Source organism: Haemaphysalis longicornis, unplaced genomic scaffold (assembly GCF_048455015.1).
Source record: "Haemaphysalis longicornis isolate Haplotype H1 unplaced genomic scaffold, Haemaphysalis longicornis Haplotype H1 scaffold_2, whole genome shotgun sequence".
In the NCBI taxonomy this organism is placed as follows: domain Eukaryota; kingdom Metazoa; phylum Arthropoda; class Arachnida; order Ixodida; family Ixodidae; genus Haemaphysalis; species Haemaphysalis longicornis.
The window spans coordinates 117,622,363-117,649,491 of record NW_027526295.1 but is presented as its reverse complement, the minus strand read 5'-3'; the positions used below and the strand labels follow the sequence as shown (position 1 = coordinate 117,649,491).

Below are 27,129 nucleotides of genomic sequence, written 5' to 3'. Positions count from 1 at the left end.
GAGAGAAGGGTATCCCCTTATTTCACGAAATCCGATCGTGCTTGGAAGGGGTTTGCGGTTTACCATATGGCATTAAAAGAAGCAGGTTCTTTCTTTGCTTGGTTTACCCTGATGCCAAGAGAGGTACCGGAGTGCCCTGCATCGTAGAACGACAGGGATCCCATGGTTGGAGCTCGACCATGGCTCCGAGTAACACCGTTCGCGCGTTCTTACCCTGCACCTGTAAACACATCACCAAGGTTGGTTCCAGCTCATCTTTGGGGGCTCTGTGTCCGCGGTGTCACCGAAACCGTCCCTATGATTACTCAGATGCCCCGGGCGGAGAACATGGCTGGTCTAGCCTAACAGCATTGATGTACTTATACGTAAAACACTACTGCGGGATTTAAAGGGATGGTGAAAATCAAAAGCAAATGCAAAACGAAGAGGCCAGTTGTAGTTTTTTCTTGTAGTTTACTCAGCCTTGCTGAAATCAGCGAGCATGTGGGGAAGATCACCACCACCACAAAAAGTCTTGAAGCCAGTGAAGTGGAATGTAGAACGAAATAAATACGCCATCTCCATTCGGAAGGTCGTTTAGAAACTACTACTCTTGTCTGGCAAAGCGTGCATTGGATAGCTAGAGGGATGCCCAACTAAAACAATAAGCGTGCACTACCGCACGCGGGTAACATTGCAAGCGCAGGCAACGCTCGCGGCGCCCAACAAACGAAGCAAATGCTCTCTATATTTCCGTAGCCACTTGTTCGCAGAGGCTGCATAGCAGACGAAACTGAAATTATCGAAGCCTCATATACATGCAACGAGCGTACGAAAGCGTAAGCACACTTTCAATTTTCTTACCCAGAGAAGAAATAAAGCTAATACAAACATAAAATATTACAAATCACGGTTGCGGCAAGTTTGAGTTACGTTTTTGCATTCAATTGTCACACATATTCGTCCTTTTGTATGTTATTTTTTTTAATTCGCATTTTTTGCCATCCGTCATATAAAGTTGTATTTGTATGTTATTTGCGCGGCTAAAAAGCTGATTTCTCGTCCTGATTTTTTTTGTTGTGTGCCGAGACAAATATTCCTGGTGCCGAGACAAATAGGCTTGCGACAAAATCGCACATACTTCCGGTGTTCTTGGGTGCACGTAACCGATTGGCACACGCAAAAACAAATTGAAAAGGTGCCGGAGCAATTTCCAAATACGTACTAACCTTAAATGCTGCTAGTTGGTGGGTGTGATTGTAGTGGTACTTCTGTGCCCAATCCTGAAAGAATTGTCAACCAGAGCTTATGACATTGATTAAAATGCACATCACAAAACAAACTGCGCGCAAATTAAGGGGACAAGAACACATGAAGACGGCACAAGCGCAGTCTTTTAAAATGCCTTTTTGCTGTATCTCTTCTGCCCTTGTGAAAGTTAGTGAACGTCGACATTTGTGTCATGCCCTGCTTTCTGGGTAATGCAACGGCAGGATTCAACGAAGAGCATAGAGCATATTCGTTATGTTTGAAGGGCTGCTAGCTGCATATTTTTAAATGCCTACTATACACCACTTTTTGGAGCCACTTTTAAAGGCTGCCCAAAATTATTAGTTACGCATAGGGACAGAAAAGTGTGGTTAACGCGAGGCGTAAATAGAACATGCAAGTCTGGAATCTTTTATCGCAACGTGTTGCAGGATTTATATTGCAAGTCAGCGCATATTATACCCAAGTATACCGCCCTTGCTTGCGAAAGTTTTGTTAACTGCTTAAAAATGTGTACGAATGTGAACGTAAAATTCTTATTCGACCTGTTGCTGTTTGCGTACTGTTTAAATGTACGCCGAACTTTCTGCCTGCGCCTGTCACTACCGGACTGGTTCCTTCTACAAAAGTCTCGTAACCTCGTTTTAATCACTCGCCGTAGCCAGAAAATACCCTCACGTTTCATGACGCTACTATAGTACGTGCGTTAGAGACCTGCATATATTGGCGCTGTGGTTTCCTTTTACAGCGTGAACCGAACAGCCTGTATCTCAGAAATTTTCCCACTCTCCTCCAGCATGGCTGTTTCCTTCTTCCTTGCACGTGATCACGGGATCGCGCTCGCTCCGAAAACATGAACTCTTTATGTTTCAACAGTTATCTGTATATCACAACGTGCGTGCTCGAAACGTAGTGTACTAAGCCTTTCACCTTTAAAGAGTCTCCTAACTTTGCGGAAGTTACATTTGCTTTGTGAGGTTCCGGGTCACCAAGCCACGATAGATTACGAGGCAATCACAGTGCTGACACAATTGGAGGCACCCTGCAATAATTACCTACAAGTGCTCATTTATAGACTATTGCCTTGCATTCAGAAGGGTATTCCCCTCCTCGTCGATGCACACCCCGTTCGGGCGTCCTACATAAACCCCTCAAACGTAATGAGGCCGACCATTCCGCTTCCCGCACGCGTACACAACTGGCCATTATCGATGAGGGCGGAGCCACCCTTGTTGCCCACAAGGCCGGTATGCTCATAGAGTATGTATACATGCTTCTCCACTATATTGTATACCGCAAAATACACCTGACAGGATGCCCATGACCGCCGTGATTTGAAGACGCCACTCTCTAGAAACTGCGAAGAACACGTATCCCCAAAGCATCCTTCTTCCCTCACATGCATCGAAATCAATGATCCACCACCGGTTAATTCGATCTTTCTTTTTGCCCCTTATGCCAGCAGGTTTGGGCATGTCGAAAATCTTGACCCTTTAAGTTTGTCAGAACAGATGACCGGAAAAGCGTTTTAGCACACATGACTAGCAGTGAAAGGGGGGGGGGGGATTATGTGAAAGGTGTGAGCGCATTTTATTTTTCCGGGTAGTCCACACATTATAAAAACAGATATCTACATTCAGAAGCTTGCGAGTAACTCTAACGAACTTCAAATGGTGTCATAGACAGATACTATGCTTGAAATGAATATCCAGGTGATAAGGTGTGTCGTATAGGGTTGATATGTAAATCATACTTTGATCTTAAAATGGTGTCCAGTAATAACTAATCTACTCAAGATTGCTATCCAAATGGCGAGCCGCGTACAGTCACTCAAATGTTTAACTAGCGATCGCGAGCGAAGGCGTCTCTGCGCGTGAGCGCCATTTGACGGGGCCAAGTTGCAAACGGGTTGAGGATAAGTGCATGGTCCGAAGGTGCTCATCACCTGCGAGGTTGATCCTTGTTAAGAACGTCACCCCATGCAACCGAGCTGCAAGCGAGCAGGCCGCGTGGGTACGCCAAACATTTTGCTCGCATTTTATGTTCCAAAGATCAGTTTTACCGAAAAAAAAAATCGCGCCAATCCACCCCGTGAATGTGGTTGGAAAGCAAAGCTGTAAACGGCACCCATAACGATTACCCATGCGACGTCACTTAAATTCACTCACATCGCTCTACAAATAGTAAAACCAGATAGAAGTGAAATGCATTTAACCACACCATTTATTACTTCAAAGAGATTTTCTTGGTTAGGTTAAATCAATGCATGATGCATGAACGGTGTCTGGTTGAGTTGTATTGGTGTAGCACAAGAGTGGAAACTTTTTTTATAAAACTAAAGTAAGCTCCAACCCGGTGTTAGACGATCTCACTTCTCCGAGATTCGCGGCAGAGAAGGAGAAGGAGGATGAAGAAATACTTCTGATCAGATTTCTGAACAGCCCAGAGTGCAGCCCTGGGGAGTGGTTCCTTCTTCTTTGGGGCCCATATGCAGTCCGCGCGGCCTGTCCGCTGAAGCTGGGTAGGTAGAGAGGGCCTGGACAGCAGCATCTCCCATTGCTCTTGTTGGGTAGTTGACGGAAAGAGAGGAGGGTGCTTAGGGCTAAAGTCGCACACCCCGATTACGGGGCGGAGTGCTCCTACTTCTGAGCGAAATTTAGATTCAGCATCGTAGCGATTCGGATGCATTAAGTGAAGACCCGTAGGCTGTGGGAAGGAGACCGGATTGTATGAGCCGTAGGGTAGTTTGTTGTTCTCTGGAAAGAGCAGGGTAAGGCGAAGGCACGGTCTGTCTCAGAAGGCGATAATCCTGGGTTATCTCCATGAACGTGCAAACCGGGTAACTGTCCTCGTGAAGCTCCATAGCACGGGAGGTAAAAGCGCAGGCTTCTTGGGTGGGCGTATTTGTTGCCCTCCATTGAAGCGAGAGGGGGGGGGGTCCAGATGAGCTGAATGGAACCGTTTGGGGAGTGGTTTTTTAGCACGCGCAGTGCAGGTCAGGATACCCAAACCCGACTGGTAATTCCAGTAGGCTTTCTGGGAGTCGGTGACTACCCTCCGAACTCCTGGTTGAGTGAGAGCCAAGGTGATGGCTGCCTCTTCTGCTGCCGTCATTTCTTGGTTCCTAAGCGAGGTACACGCAAGGAGGTTGGTTCTGGAGGTAGCCACGATGATGGCGTTTTGCTGCCCTCGATTTTTGGAGGCGTCTGTGTAGATAACTGCTTGGTGTTTAGCACTTGAGCCCGTGCTTTTCGGTGACCCTGGTCATGTGAGGGGTTCATATTTCTAAGCAAAAGGAGCATCTTTAGTTTTAGTCGCCAAGAGTCTTTGAGTACGTCAAGCGGAGTGACATTCTGGGCTGCCCAGCGAATCTGGCGAAGCATGCGGTTACCCACCGAAGTTCTGAGTCGGACCTTCTGGTTAGAAAGATGGCCTTCTATCAGCTCTTCCACCGTGTTATGGAGCCCCGTGCTAAGCAGCCTCTGTGTGGACGCACTAATGAGAAGACCAATGGCCTGCTCGACCGCCTCCCTAATCATTATATAAAGCATCTCGATGTTTTCCTTGTCGAGAAGAAGACAGGGGGTTGACGTAAGTGACTCTCGAGAGGACAAAAGCTTCAATTAATCGAAAGGTACCGAATTTCTTTAGGCCTCGCTTCTTGGTGGCAAGTCGCCTGATCATGTGTAAGATTTGAATTATGCTGTTTTTGAGGCGATGGAAGGAGACGTCATTCTTGGTGTTAGTCTCGAGATGTAGGCCCAGGATCGTGATGCTGGGGCTTGGAGCGATGGCCTGGCCATTAAGGAATATTTGAATGTATTCCTTGATTTGGCGTGAGGGCGGACGACAAGGAGCTGTGATTTTTTACGTGAACACTGGAGGCCACCGGCTTTAGCACATTGGCGTACTAGAAGTGAGATGTCATGCATTGGTGTGATCTTCATTTAATTTTTGTAACTCTTAGCATATGAGCAAGGTGTGCACAGGGCCGCCAGACGGGCGTGAGTGGTCGCGTGACGCTTTCACGTGGGATTCAGCGAGAACGCAGGGGGTAAACCCGTAGATGTGCTTGGTGAGTACACCACTTGTCTTCTCCGTCTTCGCGTGGGCTCGTAGCTAAATCGGTAAGACAACGGGCTCTCGCTTTGTTAGTCTATTAGTTCCAGGTTCGATTCCCGGCCGTGCCAGTAAATTCTTTTATTTGTTCGCTGGAGTTTTCTGGTGACACCAACGGTCGCGAAAGAACCCTTGGGGGGTAGAGGTAAAAAGCCTTGCTTTAAAATCGAGCAAATAAAATGTAAAGATACGCCCAACACGCCAAATCAGAAAGGAAGCCTAAGAACATATGTTGTTCATTTGCTACTTCCTGACGTAAACGCTTTCTTCATCTGCAGAAAGGTGGGTTATCAACCCTGTGTGGCAGCGTTGATCCCCCGAATATAAACTACAAGCAAAATATTTCGCTTGCTCATGCTGCCTGTTCGTTAGCAGGGCACTTGTATGGGGTGACGTTCTTAAGAAGGAACAGCCTAGCAGACGATGAGACCGCTGAGCCCGCAATCTGAGCATGCGCTTAGCCTCAATTCATTTTCAACTTCGGCGCTGTTTAATGGCGCTCACGCTCAGAAAAGTCGTCGCTCACGCACGCTAGTTAAAGATTTGGGCAGCTGTACGTGGACCATCATATTGTTTTGAGCGGCGTGCGGCTTTGGTGGTGAATGCATGTTATTAAAACACACCGGGATGTTAGTTTTCGGCCACCTTAGCGACATAACGTACCTTGTGTTTTAAAGCCACTGGCCGCGTCAGGTGTTTTGTTCGCAGATATAAATATTGGATTACACTGGCGACATTACTTTCGCCTCAAACCCGTGCCTTCACATTTAATTTCGCCTTATTCTACGAGCAGTGGCTGGATGCCTGACCACTCCTGACCCCAAGATACATCAAGACATAGAGACGAGGGACCTAACAGCCCGCCGGAGACTCGGCATTCCGCAGTAATCATTTTCTCTTCTTTGTGAGTGCCCTAACGTCTGCCCTTCATGCTCGCCTTATAAAAATTTACCAGTCTTTCCGTCGCCATATTTTTCGCCGCTTTTGCTCATTCCGCCTACGGCCTATAGCTTCCGCTTACACATGGTTTCAATTTTCAACTTCAGTGGATTGTGGTTCCAAACACATTGTACTATCGGCACACCATGACGTTATAGCTTCATTGAAGCTATTTTTAATTGAGCCCTATCAAGAATAGTTGGAGGACACTTACCGATTTAACCGTCATGTTTGCTAGTGCCAACTTGTCCAAGCAATAAAACACGTAGTCAATCATGGTCTGTCTGTTCTGAAAGCCAGTAAAAAGGGCGGAATTTTTTATCTACTGTTAACAAAAGTTTTCGCCCTAAAATGTCAGTCTTCCCGAAATCAAAGCTCGCGTTTCTAGGGGGACAACGCCATCTTCGCGATAAGACAATGGGCGTTATTAGACAAACTACAAAAGCGCTTGATTGAAAAACAAACCGTTAAAACCTGAAAACGAATAGCCGGGACAAACACCCTGTTTGGGGCTGCCAGGTGAGTTGCCCATAGTGGTTGTGACTCCTCTCTCAAGGGAGTGGGACATTGACTTACTGCAAACAAGTCGAAAACAAGGTCGGGCAAGTCGCAAAATATTGTCCCGGTTCTTCGGTCAATGGACCGTGACAGAACGCCACGAAAAGAACGAGCGCTTCCCTGCGGTTGCGCTCACTTCGCACCGCTGCCGACATTACTTGGGAGATGTCAAGTAGAAGAGCGGTTCGCCTGGTTCTTTGCCGACGCTCCTGTTGGTATTCGTTTTTCTATGCGCCGTCGCACACCGTTTCGACAAGTTCCGGCACATCCTTCACCACTTTTACAGGTTCTAAAATTGAGTGTGCAGCCAGCGCGGGTCGGAAAAATAGGGGAAACAATGGGAATGAAGGCAAAGAAACACCAATACTGGTTAACGGCCAAACAACACGATGGGCGAGGCAAATGCTGGCGCTATGCCGATAAAATATTATCAGTGAAAAGCTTAGAGAACAAAGTGCTTTTTGTAGGGTGAACGAAAGTGTACGAAAAGTGCCGTGTTGATTAGTTGTTAAGGCGGACAGAGGGGTGCACTTTGTGTCTAGCCCACGGAGCAAGAATATGTAGGAGGCAAAATGGCCCAATCCGCAAGCAAGCGCGAGCGACCAGATAATGTCGCAACAAAAAACAGGGCTGACTGCCAAGCTTCGTAGCTGCGACGGCGAAGGAGAAGGTAGCGGTCCCTGATGGACGAAATGATAGCGGCTGCAATTCATTCCGTTGCTGCACAGTGCAATACCGCTCGCGGTGGCTGCGCAGTTTCTCCGACCGTGACAGATGCCGCTAGCTTAACCTACGAGGAGCACTTGTGACATTATATGGCCACGCTAGGAAGCTTCGTTTCCCCTCCTATATTATTCTTGCTCTGTGGTCTGGCCTCAAGTTCCCGACGAAGACAGACGACGTGATCCCGCGTTGGTAAAGATCAAAGAGTAAACCACACACATTTTTTTCTCTTCTTTTATGAAGAAATGCATGCGCCGGAGTGGACAAAGACGGAACATTTAAATTTGACAGACTGGTAGGAAGCCCTTCATAATCTGGCAGATGGCGTGTTCATTCTTGTGTGACACTGACGGCTGTAAAAGCGATGAGCGTCTCGTCGGCTATTTCAGGGCTTTTGATTGGACCTGTGGCTGAAGTAAATTATTTGCCCTGCAGGTTGACTACTCTGGAGAGGGATTCTATTATATCCGGTAATATGAGCAGGCTTCCGTACATCGGCTGTAGTCTGTTCGGAATTCCAACTGCTACGACATGCATGTCTGATTTCTAAAAGTCCCTTATTCTTTAGCGGTGCTAAGCCCACTGGGAGATATTTTGCGGACACTAGACATCCGCTGGTACCGTATTCACCAGCCGGGATTTTCCGTAGTGCTTATCAAGCGCACAAGGAAATACGACATCCGCGCAAACGTGACACCTTGACGGGGGCAGCCAGAAATGAGAGCCTGCCGGAATGTGAAATGGAGAGCAGCGGGAACTTTATTTTGGAAATTACGAGCAGCGCCAGTAGAGAGAAAACGAAAGAACTTTATTTGTTAAGAAGTAGGGACCTTCGGCTCTCTCTGCTGCTAGTTTTGTCAGCATTAATGTAAAGACGAACGGAGGCGCGGCTTCAGCCCGCAGCGCAATGATGTTACTAATCCCCTTGTCGGTGTCCTTGCCAACGAGCCAGTGTTTTCATGTGTATCTATCACACCGGCACAGAGTAGCAGCAGAAATGTTTTGTTTTTTAAAGACGATAGTCTTTCTTGGGCTGCTTAAATCCAGAAAATGTGGTCTGTCTGTATGTGTCTGTCTGTCCGTCTGTCTGTCTGTGACTCGATTCAGCCACCCGGCCAAAGCAAATCAATGTCTGCGCAATAGTCTTATATAGTCACAGCTAAATCTACCCGTCTATGTCCGGTGTAATGTTCATACTTGTCAACATTGGTAAAGAAGAACAAGACATTACGGAAATATGAGACAACAAATCAATACAGACATGATATTTGCAGCGTTCCTTTATAAAAAAATCACACATGCTTGACTTTTCGGAAAATAAATACTTCATCAACTGCAGAAAAAGAATTCACTCCGCCGTCGCCTGCTGTCGCCCGCGCCACTATAGCTTCTGGCGCCATTTTAAGAAATCAACCGGTAACAGTTTCGAAAGGTTCCACTAGATAGGTTCCACGTTCTGCTTGCAACGCACGTGGAGTACGGAAATGCGGTTCTATAAACGTTGAAGTAGGGCGCCTCGATTCACGCGCGTCTTCGCCGTACAGCAGCGTTGGCATCGGGACACCCGGTTTGGTGCAGTGGAATGCTGGGAATTTAAAATGATTTAAGCAAACCTTTGGCGTCTTTACCTTGGAAGGAGCGCAACGCAAGAGGAACAACATGAGAGGTGAGCGGGAAAGCGAAGGGAGGCATTTACTTCGCAAAAGCCGATGAAGGCTATCGTCTTTTGACGGCATTTGCAACGGAAGGAGAAGATACGCGGCCACTATTTTGTACATTGTACTTGTGTAAGGTGGAATACTCTGATAAAAGATCGCGCGCTTATTACTGCCTCCGTTTATGAAATGGAATCTACATGAGCGTCACCACCCTGGTCGAGCTCAAAAAGAAAAAAATTCCTGCTAAGAGTGTCGCAACCATGTTGTCAGAAGGAAGGAAGGAAGAACACGTAATTAAGAAAGGATGGCCCGAAGCCGCAGGGGAAGGGGGAGGGCAGGAAGGACGCTAGTAATGTCCAGCCATCGACGCCGCACAGACAAAGCTCCAGAGTGCTGTCAAGGTGTCCTTGACACGCCAAGAGGGCCGAATCCACTCTTCGTAGGAGTGAACCCACGCCGGGCGGTGTTGGGCGCGAAGCACGGCAAGGCCCGGGCAAGACCAGACGAGGTGCGGAAGGTCAGGCTTCGTTGTGCCATGGCATGCGTAGTAGAGCAACTTGGGGTCCAAGAGAGAAGGGGAGGAACTGGGAGCTGATCCGGTCTGTGGAGGTCCTGCGAGGTCTACAGAATGGGAGTTTCCCGCCGTTGTTGACGTCGGAGAACCTGCCGGCGGTATGTTGTTGCCGTGTTGGGATTCATTGCCCGAAGGGTCAAAGTGAGTGTGCCGTCCTCGCCACCGTGCGACGATGTCAGCGGTTATGGCGAAGCCAGAACGGGCTCGGTTGAGAAAAACCTGGGCGCCGCGAGATAAGCCAGGAGGCAGAGCATGCGGGTTCTGGGGTACTGATGACTGGAGGTGAAGGCCCCGGGCAAGTCGGTGACGCTGGCGCTCCTCGTCAGGATCGTAGTGGGGTCCGCTGGCTATGGTATCCCCGGGCTGACGGCGGTACGACGAAGATGCCTCGCTCGCCAGCCTGTGGGCGCTTTCATTACCGGGATGCTCCCCATGGCCAGGGATCCACCGTACTGTTACGGGCGTGTGGAAGGTATTGTGCAGAGAGCTGCATGATTGTTTAATGCAGTGTGCTGCAGAGTGTTTCCGTGGAATTCCTATAAGGGAACGTAAGGCTTCGGCACAGTCCGTGAAAATGTGCACACGGTGGTACGCGCGCTGATTGCATGCCTGCAGAACGGAACGTGCTAGGCGTAGGCCTTGTTCAATAGCGCGCAGCTCAAGGGTGGTAGTGTCCGGAATGGAGTCGACGATGTAGGCTGTAGCGCTGCGTTCATTGCTGTCTGCCGCTACAGCTACAAGTGCCACAGCAGCCGTGCGAGGTTGCCAGGAGGCGTCCACGTACACACGTAATGTCCGCCCGCGGATCCGCAGCGTCGGTGGCTGCGGTGGTCTGCACCAGTGTGGCACGTTGCGCCGCATAAGTAGCCCGAGCAGTTTTCCGGGGTGCTGGTCGCCGTTCTGTGATCAAAACATCGTCCCATGGGCGAACGTGTGGAGGGATGGGAGGCTCATCTAGTAGTCGCTCACCGTCGTGACGTAGCAGGCGGCGTCCCTGCAGTGTCAAGTGGCGACGGTCGTTTGCGCCTGCTATGCGTGCAGAGAGGGTATCCCCAAGCGTGGGCAAACCAGCATAACGGTACAGCTCTTCGACGGGAGTGGGACGGGGCAGGCCAGTAATAGCCCGCAGTGCCTCCCGATACAAGACCTCTAGCTGGTGAAGTTAGTGCTTCGTGAGATCGTAACACAAGGCGCCGTAGACCGCTCTATATACCAGCACTGCCTGTACTAAGCGTCGAGCGATATCTTGCAAAGCACCACCGAAAGTGCCAGAGATGCGACGTATTATGTGTAGGAGACGTCGCCACAATGGTTTGAGCTGTCTCAGCCACTCTTGAGCTCCCCCGTTTTCATGAAACGGAACACCTAGTATGCGGATCCAACCATCTGGAGCTGGCTGGATGGGTTGCCCTGCGATAGTTAAACGAATGCGCTCACGATTAGTAGCTTTGCCGCGCACAGCTAAGTAATTTGTTTTTGTTGCTGACACCTCCATGCCAGTGGGTATGAGAAGGGCCGTGAATGTGTCCAAAGCATGTTGCAGGCGCTGTACGGCGGCGTCAGTCGTAGGATGATCGTTGGCCTCCGTCCAGATCGTCACGTCGTCAGCGTAAGCTGTGACGTGAACCCCTGTGACTGCAGCAACACCCTTGACTAGCTTTGCAATTACGATATTGAATAATATCGGGGACATTATGGCGCCTTGTGGTACCCCGCAGGTGTTCTTGAAATGGTGGGTATTCACACGTCCCGAGCGTATTTCAAACGTCCTATCGGCCGGGAAGGCTCGCACAAAATTCCTCATCCTTTTACCCGGGTAAGCTTCGCAGAGGGCTTGTAGTACCGCGTGGTGGGAGACAGTGTTGAAAGCCTTGCGAAGGTCTACAGCCACCAAGATGTGTGGCTTATGATGCCGTGTGCGACAGAGTACCCGCCGAAGGACGTGGATGCTGTCATGCGTTGCGAGATTGCTTCTGAATCCAGTCTGCGCGGGGTGGAAAAAGAAAGCCTCTTCTTCCAAGTAATGGATTAGTCGGGTAGCGGCCATTCGTTCAAGTAATTTGCACAGTGTCGACGTCAGGGAGATGGGCCATAGATTAGACATCGTGGATGGATCTTTCCCAGCCTTAGGAATGGGTGTGACGACTGCGTGCTTGAGAGATTCTGGCAGATGTCCTGAGGCCGAAATGGAATTCAACAGTTCCAGTATGTCGCATCTAGTTCGTTCATCTAGATTTCGCAGCATTGACCAAGTCACGCCATCTTTGCCAGGCACACTGCGCACGTTGACTTGCTCCAGGGCAGTTATAAGTTCAGTAATAGTGAAGGGCGCCTCAAGGGGGTCGTTTTCGTCTACCGGCTCCGAGAAGTAAATGTTTTGGGGTGGCGTAGAGGATGGCTGCGGGAAGAACGTCCTTGCAGCTTCTCGTTCGAAAGCCTCGTGAGTGGCCCCGGTGCGTAGAAGCACAGCCGGGACTGTAGCCTGCGCGCTCGTGCCACCAGTGATGGCCCGAAACGTTCCCCACAACTTTCGAGCTCCGGTTCGGTGAGAGAACGAAGCGCAATGCTCCTCCCAGCGGTTCCTCGCAAGTTGCCTCGTGTGCCGCCGAATGTGGGCATTGTGTTGGCGTATTCGCACGAGATCTGAATAAGTGCGGCCTCCAGAACAGTAGCGCTCTTGTAAAGTGTCGCGAATCCACCACAAGTTAATGAGGTGGTGGTCTAGAGGTGGTGTGTCAAGCTCGGTCTTTAAAGTTTGAGTAGCTCCTTTAGGTGCCTCAACAATGCGGCTAACAAGAACATGCGTTGGAGTATCGCCTGGCTCGTGGAAGGGCTGGGGTGGTGTTTCGGCTAGAAGTATTGGGCAACGTTGCCAATTTGTAACCCTGAGTTGCTTCGTACGCAGTGTGGCACGAGTAGAACTGCTGAGCTGAATCCATAGAGGGTAGTGGTCACTACCCCATGGTTGTCAGAAAGTAATGGAATGCTTTAATGACACTTATACAAAAAACCTCACCGGCGGATTTTTATCCAGCCGTCAAAGGTACAAACAAACAGAAGAAAAGGCGATGGCTTTGAAGTTGTTTTTTGGTAGGCTTGTCCAACGACGTGACCCTGCAGTAAGTGCCCATGAATAACACTTTGACAGTGGTTCCTCCACTGGGTGATAACTGGTCAATAAATGTTCACTTGTGTATAAAAGATCCTGCAGGTTCTGCTCACAGACTTGAAAATCCTGACTGAACAGGGGACTCTGCGTGGTAGAGTGCATCATATATACGTTCTGCTGCTAGCCTCACTTTCTCACGTGGCCTTCAACGCTTTAAGGGAAAATATGGCGAGTACAGTACGTTCCTTCCAAAACGCTACACTTACAACAAAGCAACGATATCAATTTTCACATCGTAAAACCTAAACGTTTATGTCCGTTGAAACATTTATGAGAAGTTTGATGCACATTTGCTGTGATGGGTGCAAGATTGAAGGCTTCGTGTGTGGTGAAGAGTATATGTTTTTTTCGGTCTTGACCGGGAGGTAGGACATGCCGTACGCTGCCAAGTGTAGCTGGCCCTGGCAGGATTATTTAAGTATGTAAATTCAGATGCCAAATGTTCGCCTTGGAGATTTCCTCACGTTTTTGTGCTCCAAGTTGGAGGAGTGTTCGGTGCTCCCTTGCGACGAAGCACCAAAGCGGAATTATATCACAGGCGTACCATAACGGACATATATTTGCATGGTGTTTTATCCTCACAAGACTTGCGTGGATAGGCGATTCGGTGGTTAATTGAAACGATTGGGTTATTGTGCACCTGATACCTCGATATATATTGAACCTGATATATTGTGCACCTGATACCTCGGTTGGAACGTTGAGCCATAGAATTCTGAGCTGAGACACAGAATTCTGAACAATGGTGCCTCATTTTACTCAGTGAAGTTCGAATGAAGACGAAGTTTTTTAGCGTACGATGTAGAGGTGACAATTAGGGTATAAATTTCCTGTGGCTGAACCCGCTGAAACAAATCTTGTGAGCCAAAGCGTGGTTTTTATGCCTAGAACGCGCAGTGAACGCGCAGACAATTGCACGGCAAGAAAAACACCAGAGTGCACTCGGCACTGTGGGGATAAGCAGGCAGGTAACTTTATTCACCTGGCGGCTTCTTGCATCGCTTGCTATGGCACGCCGACGTACACATTCCCAATATCCTCCTCCCTGCACCCATTCCTTTGGAACAAATGAGCAATTATACTCTCTCACAATACAGTCACTGTGCGCTTGCTTGAAGCTGGCTGCGCTTGGAGGTGAGATGGGCGTGGACGCTACGGGAAATAAACTACCTGAAAGCGAACCTTCCCTTGCCTCGCTGACATAAACCCTACGGGAAAATACACTGCCGGAAAGGCAACTTTACCCAATCGGGAGGCACATAATTAAGGTGGCTTTGGAAAAACGTACACCATGCCTCAGAACAAAGTACCATTCGAGTGCTATTATACGATACTGGGTACCTCGCCCTTTGTATTCGACGTCTATACGATTGCCTCATTCCGACACGGGGAGCAGTTCGGAATTTTGACTTAAACTTTACGCATGCTGCATGGTAGAAGGCTTCGTGTTTTAAGCATCTCTCGCTTAAGAAGTGAATTCGGTGTTTTATAGTTTCACATGGGGTAATCAGCTTCGGCTTACGTACCCTCAAATTACCACCCCTTAAACGAGATTACTACATTTCTGGCCGTCTGCAGTCTGGTGTTTTGCATGGTTAAAAATTGAATATTCTTTGAAAATTATGCTGCGTGGAGATGACCAGGTAGTCTACTAGGTATATCTGTATTCAATGGGCATGTAAACAACAACACCGTATATATTAATAAAAACACGGAATTTATTTTGCACTGTGAATATAGCATCCTGTGTTTTAGTAGTCGTTATACTGTGCGCTTTTATCGCGCGCATATTTTCTGTCCAAATTTCACAATTGCTCTCAGTGAAAGTTTAAAAATTCTCGTTAAAAATTAAAAATTATATGATCGACAGCAAAGATCAAACGCATACGTTTTAGTAATGAACTATTGCGGAGTTCATCACGCATCCATTAATTAGGAGCTCTAGGTCTTGGGAGTGGCATTCTCGAAAGGTATGACATGAAAACTCCGCATTGAATTGTTCACCGAAATGTTTTCCTCTTCTAAGGGTGGGCTATACCGGTGGGACATTTTCCCAAGAAGATTTAAACGAAAAGTTAAAAACGCCCTTTTCTGATCACACTTGAATTGTTAAACTTTATTTTGGAACGACTAATGAAAAATCATTGGTACACTTCCCTTTTGAAAGAAGTCATTTTATATATTGGTATTTATTCGTGTCGGCATTCCAACAAACAGTTATTTCAACAGAACAACATCACCATCATAAAGATTCTTTATGAATCCCGCTTCTTGTATCAGCTCAATTTTTCAAGCACTGCCCGCCGTGATGTTTTAGCAGAACGATCTCTTACTGCATTCCGAACGGGAATAAGTTGAACCCATGAGCGAGATAAATATACTGCTAACCTGTGCCGTTACCGAAAACTGTTTACACTCACTTGATTACAACGTACCTGTGATGTGCAACCGAATATACACACATATTGCTGAATGTGACAGGATTGGCCGAAGAGACTTGCATTCTATAATTTTGAACTACAGAGTAGACAGATGTTGGTATCAACAATGTTGCACGTGTTCTTTCCGGGAGTGATCTTTTTCTAATATGCGTTTGACATTTTTCAAAGTTCGTGTTCTACGTGAATGAATAGTAATGATGAATTGCTGTTCAGTATGGTAGCATTGTTTCTGTGTACGTTTTTTGCGCATGGCGAATCTGTGTAACGTATATTCCGTCACAGGTAACGCAGCCGCATCGTCCCCCCGCCCTCCGTCAAACTGTCTGCATAGCATGTCTGCCCGAGCGAGCATCATTAAAATCAAAATGACGTGATTTTCTTTACAATGAGACATCAAGCTGGGCGGCACATCGTCTGCGAAAAGAAGGCAATAAACTATACTGTATCAGACATCATTACCAGGTTGAGTTAACAAAACACAATCATAGTTGTAGTAGCCGTGTTAAGGTTGCATGTTGCACAGTTTGCCTACAAAATCTCCAAGAAGACAGCATTGCTTAGGCCGATTGAGTTCCTAATTTTAGAGCCTACACCATGCCTACCGTTTGGAACAGTATACCTTGGGAGGACCAACGCATGTTACCTGCTGTATTTGACACCTTGCTGTATGAAATTTTTGATGCGTTATATCAACCCAAGGAGCTTCAAGGTCAGTCTTTTCTTCACTCCGAAAATGTTAATACGGTGTAGGCTGGATAATTTTCTTCAGAACAACGTTTAATAGATAATAAATTATCTTTGTGTAAAGACGTTCAGAGAAAATGTGTTGGTAGGCGAGCCTTCTCTTGAAAAGAATATTTTGCTGCTAGAATGCGGAGTCAAAGATCGCGCGGGCGTGCGCTGCTATCAGGTTTCGTATGTTAAGTTGCACAGTATCCATATACACGCCGTAACATGAGGGACCTTGCTGCTGGGTGCGTTCGATAATATGGCCTTCAAAAACAAAAATCGAACTCGTAGCGTTCCCGCTGAAGGTTTTGTACCGGCATCAGGGGTATAGAATCTTGATAAGGTTGGGAGTCAAGGGTTTTGTAAGGTATTAACCCACCACGCCAAGGTGAAAAGGCACTCGAATCGAAAGAAACAAGAAAAAACTGTAGTTAGTAGTAGTTCGAAATAAAACTATTTCAACATACAAATATCCGTGTTCCTTGTATTTTACCGGTGCCATCTCCTGACCCATATACGTGGGACTGCGTATGGTTAGATGAGACGGAAGAAAAGACGAAATAAAAAGCTCGGGGCAAGAAGTGGACTCCGCCAAATCTGTAGCAGAGGATCTTCTCTTATAATGAAAACAATGGGATAATGAATATGGTGATTACCACAATGATTACAATTGCGCTGATTGGGGAGACAACGCGGGCACTTATTTTTCTATCTGGTTTATTTGAATGTTTTCATATTTTTTTTACCATTCCCATATCTTGGCTACCTTCTAAGGCTTGCATAAGGAAAGTTTTTGTGCCTATACAGCTAAAAATAAAAGTCACTTTGCTGAAAGTTTTCAAATGTTGAAAACAAGGTCATTGTGTGAAAATGAATTTGTTTGGATTAGATTACAAAGAAGTGCAGAAGCAAATTCCTACGTTAAGGAATGAGTGCGTAACCGAACTCGGTCGACACAGTGTCCAGAGAATGCCGTCCAACCGCACTTTAGCTCATAGCTGCCGCCGCGGCTAGTTCACCTTCTGACGATAATGGAATTTGTATAGCTGGAATGGCATGAAGCATACTGCCTATGGATAGCGTGCTAATTGTGCCTTCTTGGCGTACTGATATAAAAGACAGTGGTTATAATCAGCTACTGCATCGGTGATTTGTTATGTTTTCTTTAGTTGTATTTATAAATTTTATGCCTTAGGTTTTTGCGTAAGAAGCGACTGCTTTATTTTTGTTAGGTCATGTTGGGTGATGTTAGATTGCGTCACATAGGGGTGAGTAATCTAGTCTAAATGTGGCATGTTCCGAAACGGCTTAGAAGTGGCTTTAGTAGAGACCCAGTAAAAAACGTCGGAAGGCACACTAGACATAGTGTCTTGTAAAGTAAGTAGTCTGCAAGTGCTAAAGGCAATGTGTATAAAAAGGGAGTGTTTGCTCGATTCAGAACAAAGTGAACCTTCAACGCTTTTTCACAAAATAAAATTTGATAAGTATATTTATACTCGGAGGAATAGATTATGAGGCTAGTTAGCTGGGCCTCTTTTAATAATTTCTGTGATACCACTCCAAGAGGTATAAAAGAACCTACTGTGCTGCAAGAGGTGTAGGAAAACTGTATTTTGAAGCAGGGTATTTGTGGACATGTACGAAATGCTTTAACGATTCCCTAAATTTATTGAGCCTCAATCATCATAAATTCTTTGGCCGTAGCTTTAACTATTTTTATTTTATCAGCATAAAGAGCCGAACTATTTATATGTTGAGGTATTCGCTTTTACGTGGGCCCCGAAAAACGGCGCTTCGTTTTCGCAGCATGTATGTCTACACTTGCTTTTATCAATCGCACCAAAATGCACTCGCTGCACAAAGTGAAACTACATGTACTCACGTTACTTCTTTCCTCGGCAACACTCCAGCAGAACCGAAATGAAACACAGAACCGGTTCACCTCCTGCAATACAGGCTTCGTTTATAAAACAGGCATTGAAGTACGTTTCAATGTTTCTACCACAGACCATGAAGACAGAAGAAGATTAACCACAGAAAAAGTATCATGTTAGTCTCACAGTTGTTTGTAGTAATGAAATTTTAGATGCAGAGAAGCTTATGGTCGCGCCTGTTCCCTCCGCCGTTGTGCGGCAGCCGTGGTGCGGCGTCCACACCCAAACTGCGCATGCGTATCCTCCTCCTTCTCCTCTCCTTATATCATCACCTCTCCTCTCCGAAGCTACTCTCCTCTCCGTGATTGCGCAACAAATGGCAACACCTGCGGCTCCGCGCGCGATATGGCGAACCAGCTTAGGTTTAGAAGCGCGATGGTAGCCGCTGCATGCTCCGCTGGGGGTGGCACTGTAGCTCCGCGGTATAAATTACGTGGTATAAATCCGCTCCCCTCATTCTCCTCCCGCAACGCCGCCGTCGAACTGAAAACTAATGGGAACTTGAGTCGACCCCATGGCTGCTTCGCATAATACTCAGGGTTCCCGTACGAGAAGATGGTGATTTTTTTCGAAATCCGCATATTTTTTACACTACCGAAGAGAAACAGAGGTATCGAGTAACAATGTAAATAGGGTTGAATGCCCCATTACACATCATTGGTCGGAATGGGGTAAACAGTACAGTAAATAGAAATTTCTCTTCTGTATAATTTGAAATTTTGAATTATATAGTTATTTGGACTATCCACTACTCATCCTCATCCTCATCATCCTACACATGTCCACAGCACGACACAGGCCTCTCCTATTGACCTCGAACCGCTCCTGTACTGTGCGTGTGGAGTCCACAATTTACCCCCAAATTTCCTTAATCAATTCCTCCATCGGGCAAATGGCCTTCCGTTTCTCCCAGACCGGCCTCTTGGTATCCACTCTGTAATCTCGATTGTCCACCGGTTGTCGCGTCGTCTCACTACATGACCAGCCCAAGCCGATTTCTTTTTCTTTATTGGAATTATGATATCTTCTACTCTAGCTTGTTGTGTGATCACGGTAGCTCGTGTTCTGTTCCCGGGTCCTATTCCTAACATAATTCGTTCCATGGCCCCTTAAGCCTACCTAAGTCCGCTTTCTACATGCTCAGCAAACACCACTTTTCTGATCCGCATGTCCTCTAAGGCATGTGCAATTGGTTGTGGGTTTTTCATTTAGTGATAGCGCTAGCTTGCGTTTCATTACGTGGGAGTGCTTGCCGCGTGCTGGCCAACCCATACGTATTCTGCGCCGGATTTCTCTCTCGTGGTTGGGGTCAGCACTAACCATCTGGCTGAGGATGTTATATTCTTTTACTGCTTCTAGCATTTCGCTTCCTAAGCTGGAGAGGAGGTTTGGACGTGCTTATTCCTGATTACTTCGGATTTATTCACATTTATGCTTACCTCAAAAGCCGTACTTTAAGACTTTAGTTCCTCAAGCATTGCCTTCACGTGTTCGGCAGTATCACTCAGCCACACTATGTCATCCGGAAACCTGAATAGGCTAAAGTATTTCCTTTAATCCTTAATCCGATATTTCCAAGTCAAGCTTTCTAAATACCCCTTCCGAAATGCGAATAGCTTTTATCGAGATGTTATCTCTCTGTCTTACTCTTTTTCAGATCGGAACATTATCGCTTTGATTTTATAGGGTTATCCTGCATGTGAATTCCAAAAATATGTCTTCGAGTAGTCTTGTGTGGGTTTCCTGTATTCCCTGGCCTTTTATTGCTTCTGGCACTGGCGCGGTCAGTATACAATAAAACGTTCTCCGGGACCTCTCAGCTCCGAGGTCCCGAGCTCAGCTCAGCTCCGGGACCGAGAGCTCCGGGACCTCTCAGGCTATCAGGGTAAGGTTTGAGAAGAAAGTACCCCAGTCTCCCTGCTTTTATACTATGCCCTATGGTAATTACAAACCCTCCCCCCCAAACGTGATCGGTCCCTGAATAGTGGCCGCACCGAAGTATCTTTTCCTTCATTGCCATCTTTGACATTTCCTGAACCAGATCATTACTCTCGATTTCTTGTCATGAAGTCCCTCAATCCAACCCACCCTCTTGCATCTCAGTCAGTCTTCTTGATCGCAAAATATCTTGAAGCCATAATAGGAAAATCATATAAGTGCAAAAAACAAAGGTCTGGTGAACTACTAATCGAGGTAAATGACAAGCAGCAGTCCACGAAGCTTCTAGCTCAGACTAGACTGGCTGATCTAGACATCAGGTTCACACCCCATCGGAGCCTCAACAGCTCGCAAGGTGTGATATCCGAGACGGATCTCTTGAACGAAACGGATGCGGATTTCCTTGCCGGCTTGAAGGATCAGGGCGTCACTGCCGTGAGACGCATCACTATCCGCAGAGACGACAAGGAGATTCCCACCAAACACATTATCTTGACTTTCGACCGCGCAGTTCTTCCACAATACATAAATGCAGGTTTTATCCGTTGCTCCATCCGTCCCTACATCCCGAACCCGCGGCGCTGTTTTAAGTGCCAGCGGTTCGGGCACGGTACAAACTTTTGCCGTGGCCGAACGACGTGTGCAAAATGCGCGTCGCATGACCATCCGAGCGACAACTGTCCATCTGACACCCTCTCTTGTGTAAACTGCGAGGGGGGGGGGGGGCGCATGCAGCCTACTCCCGCAAGTGCGAAAAATTTCAAATTGAAAAAAAGATAATCAACATCAAGGTAACTGAGAACATCACCTTCCCAGAGGCGCAAAAGAGGTTCGCCTCTTTCCCCCTGGGGAGGTACGCCGACGCAGCTCGCCGGGGGGCGGAGCGGCGTCTGGTTTCCACAGGGACCCAGTTCAGCGAGTCTGACCTGGTCCCTGCCCCGCCCCCCCTGGGTTGCCTCAGGCAGCCCAACCCGCCACCCCGCCGCTTGCTGAGGCAGCAGCGGTTGTGGTGCCAACCTCTTCCGTCGGGACACGGCCGGACTGGAGGAGCGGCGAGCGCGCACTTTCATACGGCCTGCGCGCCCAACAAGGAGACGATATAACAGATTCTTGACAGAGTGAGGGCGCTTCGAACCAACCCTCTACCCTCCCAATCCTCTTTTTTTCTTAGTCGACGCATCGCCTCTGGCCGAGCAAGCCGAGAACGCTTGCCGCACGTGTTTTGGATCTGCCGCGGAATATCACCGGTACCAATGAATGCCTTCGCTGCTATATCTCACCAAAAAGAAGACTCGTTGTGCACTTCAGTTGCATGATTAAGAGTTTTAGCTCTATGTTTTTGACAGTGCGCTCGCTGCCAGCGGTCCGCTCAGCCCGACCGGAGCGTGAGCAGCAGAAACACGTTTAGCTAAGCGATAACCGTATCTCCCTCGGCGGGAAATCATTCGCGTCACTGGTCGTGCCCTGTGCGCGTGCAAACCAAGGCGTCATACGAAAGGAAAAATAAGAAGTGATATTTCAGTCACGGAAAATGCCACGTTTATTGCCTGCCTCACCATTTCCGTATAATACAGTCGCTGATAAGATATGAAGGTCTCGCATATTTTTCTTCATGTGCCCCGAGTTTAAATGTTTCTTTCAATTTTTTGATTAGGCGCTTCCAAGTGATAATGTTAGGCTGTTTGACCATATTAGACCGAAAATTCAGAAGGGGGGAAAGAGTCGCCTATTTTAATGACGCACATGTAAATTTACACGGACAGGTATCACGTGTAGCCAAGGCAGGGCTAGGGCAGTGGCTAATGCGCGCGCGCCGCCGCTCTACCCCACCCGTGCTGTAGGTCAACCGGCGAGGGTTGGTCCGCAGCGCCACGAACTAGCGCCGGTGAAATGTGGGAACTATACCCGAAGCGCAGGCCGTATGAAAGTGCGCTCCCGTCGCTCCTCCAGCCCGGCCGTGGTCGGGACCGGTGCCGCTCCCGCCTCTGTCTCCCCGTCCTCCAGTGCGTTGGAGGGTACCGAGATGATGAACACCACGGGCCCCGCACCGGTTCCCACCGCCACCGCACCGCCCGTGCCACCTCTGGCGCCCCGGACGCCCTCAGCGGTGGCGGCTCAAACGAAGGGCTCCCGAGGGGGGGCCAAGTCCGGGGGGCCCGGTCCCTCGGGCACCCCTCGGACATTCGACGACGCGATGGATGTCGGGCCGTTCCTGCCTGCAACGCAGCGCAAGGAACGCGTCCCGACTCCAAAGCCTCCCGACAAGCCAAAAAAGGCGAGAGTCACAGCCCCGAAAGACGACACATAAACAAACACACACACTCCAGTAGCTCTCACACTAAATAATGGGGAGAGAAAACATAATTCAATGGAACTGTAGAGGCCTTCTTAAAAATCTTGACGATGTATACGAAATACTGCATGCTAATCAGCCAAGTGTAATGTGTGTTCAGGAAACACATTTGAATTCCAAGCACAGAAATTTCTTGAATAGTTACATGGTCTTCAGAAAGCACAGGGATAGCTGCACACACTCTTCTGGCGGTGTGGCCATAATTGCCCGGAAATCCTTAGCCTGCCACCCTGTCACTCTGAACACTGTCCTCGAGGCTGTAGCAATTCGAACAATATTATTTAATAGGTTGATAACGGTATGCTCCCTATACATTCCTCCTGATGTTACACTTTCGAGCTCTGACTTCGAGGCGTTGGTTGACCAGCTGCCCGAACCGTACATTCTAACAGGTGACCTTAATGCTCACTATTCTCTATGGGGCTCTACTCGTACGGATGCCCGGGGTCGCCTGATAGAGAGGTTTCTTACATCCTCTGGAGCATGCCTTTTCAACAATAAACAGCCTACATACCATAACATAGGTCACAACACATACTCACATCTTGACCTGGCTGTTGGCCTGTAGTTCTCTTTCCATGTCTTGAGTGGGGAGTGGGCACTGGCCCATATGGTAGTGACCATTTCCCCACTTCATTAACGTATATAGGTATAGGCCCGAGCAGTCCATCTTCCCATAACAGGTTTAATGAATCAAAAGCAAACTGGAGTACATTCACAGAAACATCTAAACTACACCACACAACCATAAAACACCTACACGTGGAGGAAGCAGCCCAACTCGTCGCGGCACACATACTCGACGCCGCCGAAAAGTCCATGCCCCAGGCCTCCAGTGCGTCCCGCACCCCAAGGAGTCCCTGGTGGAACGAGGAATGTAGGCGGGCGCGGGAGGCCCAGAACAAGGCGTGGGGTGTCCTTCGCCGGTACCCCTCGCCAGATAATCTCATTTCCTTTAAACGGGCAAAGGCTCTTGGTAAGCGTGTGCGTCGTGAGGCGAAAAGGGAGAGTTGGCGCGCCTTCCTCACTTTTATCAACTCATACACCGACACTCACAAAGTCTGGACACGAATACGCAAGCTAAAAGGACAACAGACACACAGCCTGCCCCTGGTTAGCACAACAGGAGACACACTCGAAGACCAGGCCAACACGCTTGCACAACACTTCGAACACCTGTCCAGCTCAGCACACTACACCCACACTTTCAATAAACACAAAGCATCATGTGAGAAGAAGTCCTTGCGATACACTAATAAGTCGAACTCATCCTATAACACCCCCTTGTCACTTCATGAGCTGAAGGTCGCACTTGGTACTTGTAAACCTTCAGCTCCAGGTGCAGACAGGATTTCATACACAATGATACAACACTTACATGCAGACACGCTTGAAACACTTCTTCACCTCTACAATAAAATATTTCTTTCGGGGCACTTCCCACGCTCTTGGAGGGAGGCCATAGTAGTGGCTTTCCTAAAGGAAGGGAAGGACCCTTCATCTCCCGCCAGTTATCGCCCCATTGCCCTGACAAGCTGCCTGTGTAAGCTCTTCGAGAAGATGGTAAACAGGAGACTCGTGTACTTCTTAGAGTACAACGGTCTTCTCGAGAGCTGCCAGGAAGGCTTTAGGGCAGGGCGATCTACGAACGATCAACTCGTTGCGTTAGAGTCATATATTAAAGATGCTTTCATCCATAAGCAGTACTGTATGACAGTATTCTTTGATCTTGAAAAGGCGTGCGACACTGCTTGGCGGTACGGCATCCTCAGCGATTTGAAGTCCTTTGGTATGTCGGGTAACATGTGGAACACGCTTTCCAGTTACCTCTCTGAAAGAACGTTTCGCGTGCGTGTTCGAACTGCACTCTCTAGAGTTCATGTGCAGGAAAACGGTGTTCCACAAGGTGGAGTTTTGAGTTGCACTTTGTTTATTGTAAAAATGAACTCTCTTCGGAAGGCTCTGCCACCAACCATTTCCTGCTCAATCTATGTAGACGACGTGCAATTATCCTTTAAGTCTTGTAACCTGTCTACCTGCGAGCGCCATGTCCAGCTTGGTGTTAACAAGCTAGCTGGCTGGGCAGATAGCAACGGTTTTAAATTAATTCCAGTAAAGTGTACTTGTGTTTTGTTTTCAAAAAGGCGTGGCATTCGGCCGGATCCAGACCTCAAACTCAATGGTGTCTCAATTCCAGTCAGAAATGAACACAAGTTTTTAGGTGTAGTCCTTGACAAAAAGCTCTCGTTCATTCTACATATAAAACACTTAAACATAAATGCTTAAAGGCCATAAATATACTCAAGGTTCTCTCCCACTCTTCATATGGTGCTGACAAACAACTCCTTTTACGTGTTTTTACTAGCCTGATAGGTTAACGATTAGACTATGGAAGTATTGTTTATGGGTCAGCAAGTAAGACATCCCTCAAAATATTGGACCCAGTGCTTCATCTGGGGCTCCGGCTGGCATGTGGCGCTTTCCGGACTAGCCCGCTCGAAAGCCTCTATGTGGAGTGTAATAAGTGGAACCTAAAACGTCAGCGAGCATACACAGATCTCCTTTTTGCTTTTAAAATTTCATCTATGCCACACCATCCTTTTAAATCAGGTTTTTATGATACGTCTATGACTGCACTACTCCTAAACCGACCATCGTTTTCTGCACCCTTCTCTTACAGAGTTAGTGAGGAAGCGTGAGAGCTTTCTGTCTCCTTTTTAGACACCATACAAAGTTCTCAAACAGATTTTATAGCACCATGGCATCTCCGCCCTGTCTTATGCGACACATCTTTCACACATGTAGATAAAAACCGAGCTCCCACATATGCAATTCTGCAGCACTTCTTGTATTTGCAGCAGAAGTATCAATTTTCTGAATTTTATACGGACGCCTCTAAATCTGCCACCTCTGTGTCCTGCGCGGCGCATGGGCCCGGCCTTAATGTCACTAGAACTCCTAACAGTAATACCAGTATCTTTACGGCAGAGGCTTATGGTGTACTTCTTGTCGTTAATCATATCCTTCAAAATAACATCCCACAATCCATTATATATACAGATTCTCTCAGTGTTGTGCGGGCGTTGTCGTCAACAAAGTCTTCAAAAAATCACGTTATAAATTTAATAGTCAAGGGTGTTATGTCTGTGTATGTACGCAAATTTGAACTGGTTCTTTGCTGGGCCCCTGGCCACTGTGGTATAGCCGGGAACGAAGCAGCGGATCGAATGGCTGCTGCTGCTACACTCTCGAATGCAGTAGACATAACCACATTAGCCTACACCGACGTGAAACCACACATCAGACAACAACTTCGCAAAACATGGCAAACGCACAGGAGCGAACAAACAGACAACAAGTTACACGTAATAAAACCACACTTGGGACCATACACCACCGACACACGCAATAGATACACTGAAGTCGCCTTGGCTAGATTACGGATAGGGCACACTCATGCAACGCACTCGCACCTTCTCACTGCATCTCCAAGACCTCTGTGCAGCAGGTGCGGAGAGGCCCTATTCGTGATCCACGTCCTCATACAATGTAAGGCACTCGACATTACACGACGCAAACACTTCCCTCAACTACACACACGACATATTCCACTACACCCGTCATACTTCTTAGGAGATGATGCCATGTTCTCTGTTCAGCTCACCTTTAAGTTCCCATCTGAAGTTCATTTCTTACAACTCATCTCATATCACCCATAGTTTTACCCCTGGTCCTATACACCAGCCACCGTATTTATCTTTTAACCACTCGCGTTCTTCACCCTGGCCCTTTACACCAGCCGTGCTCATAGTCATTAACTGACTTTATTCTATTTCCCTCCTCATCAAATAACTTTGTATTTGGCGCTCTTTGCCCATGTCGGCCTTGCGCCATTAAACTTAAACCATCATCATCATCATCATATTCGGTAGCTATGAAGTAAAGGGGTTTAGTTTACTCTGCGGATGTTTCCGGCGTTTCCAGCGGCATTTCCAGCGTTTGTGAAGTAAGTATTTGAATAAACATTGGTTCGAAAAAGGAATCACCCAGTTTGTATTCCGCATCGGTGGATTTAAATTCGATCGAGATATCATGTAAACATTTATTTCAAAAATGAAATTGTTGCCGGAATTGTGGTTTACTACCTTGATAATTCCAGGCTTCACGTCAAACCTGATAAGTTCATGTTTGCAAGCAAAGAATAAGTCCGAATACATTTTCCTTGCTTTTGATGCTTCCACTGGATCTGAAAAAAAAACAAATACTTGAAAAATTCCTTCCTCGTCTACCACATGGGAATATATTGTGGGCTCGCCAGAGCAAAAGAGTCAAAGTAGTTGCTATGTAATTTGCTCCTACGGGCTCTTATAAAAATATTTACAATATGTCTTCATTTGCCCAAACATACGTTACAGCACACACAATAACAAATTTAAGACCAAACGTCGGATTCTGTAAAGTGCAAAAGGCGTGCGAAATTTTTTAAACTCAATTTTCGTCTTTAGTAAGCAGTATGAACGGTGGATTATAAAATCAATAAGCATTTTACGTCTTCCAAAAGTGCGGCAGCGTGAGATATTGCAGTGCTTAACGACGCTCTGAGATTTACTCGTCACGTGCGGCGTATTTCTCCATCGGCGCCATTCATTTTGCCTGTCTCTACACTCCCCATAGAACTGTTTTGCACCACGATGTACCGCATAGCAGTTGATGTGTTCTTTGTGATGTGACCATCATAACACTAAC

General features: G+C 47.4%; 1 protein-coding gene across 2 annotated transcripts; it reads right to left on the bottom strand.

The window, feature by feature from the left end:
* LOC144167327 (uncharacterized) lies at positions 1–26,628 on the bottom strand. Of its 2 annotated transcripts, XM_077696620.1 has the most exons (5): positions 26,529–26,628; positions 18,041–18,103; positions 6,521–6,595; positions 1,209–1,262; positions 1–220 (listed from the first exon to the last, which is right to left on the bottom strand). In XM_077696620.1, the coding sequence occupies exons 1-5, from the start codon at positions 26,598–26,600 to the stop codon at positions 104–106; spliced, it is 381 nt and encodes a 126-aa protein (XP_077552746.1). In that variant the 5' UTR covers positions 26,601–26,628; the 3' UTR covers positions 1–103. The 2 variants fall into 2 exon arrangements, 1 of the variants encoding a protein (XP_077552746.1); XR_013321955.1 differs by lacking the exons at positions 18,041–18,103; positions 26,529–26,628 and adding an exon at positions 6,883–7,134.
* Positions 26,629–27,129: the final 501 nt, after the last annotated feature.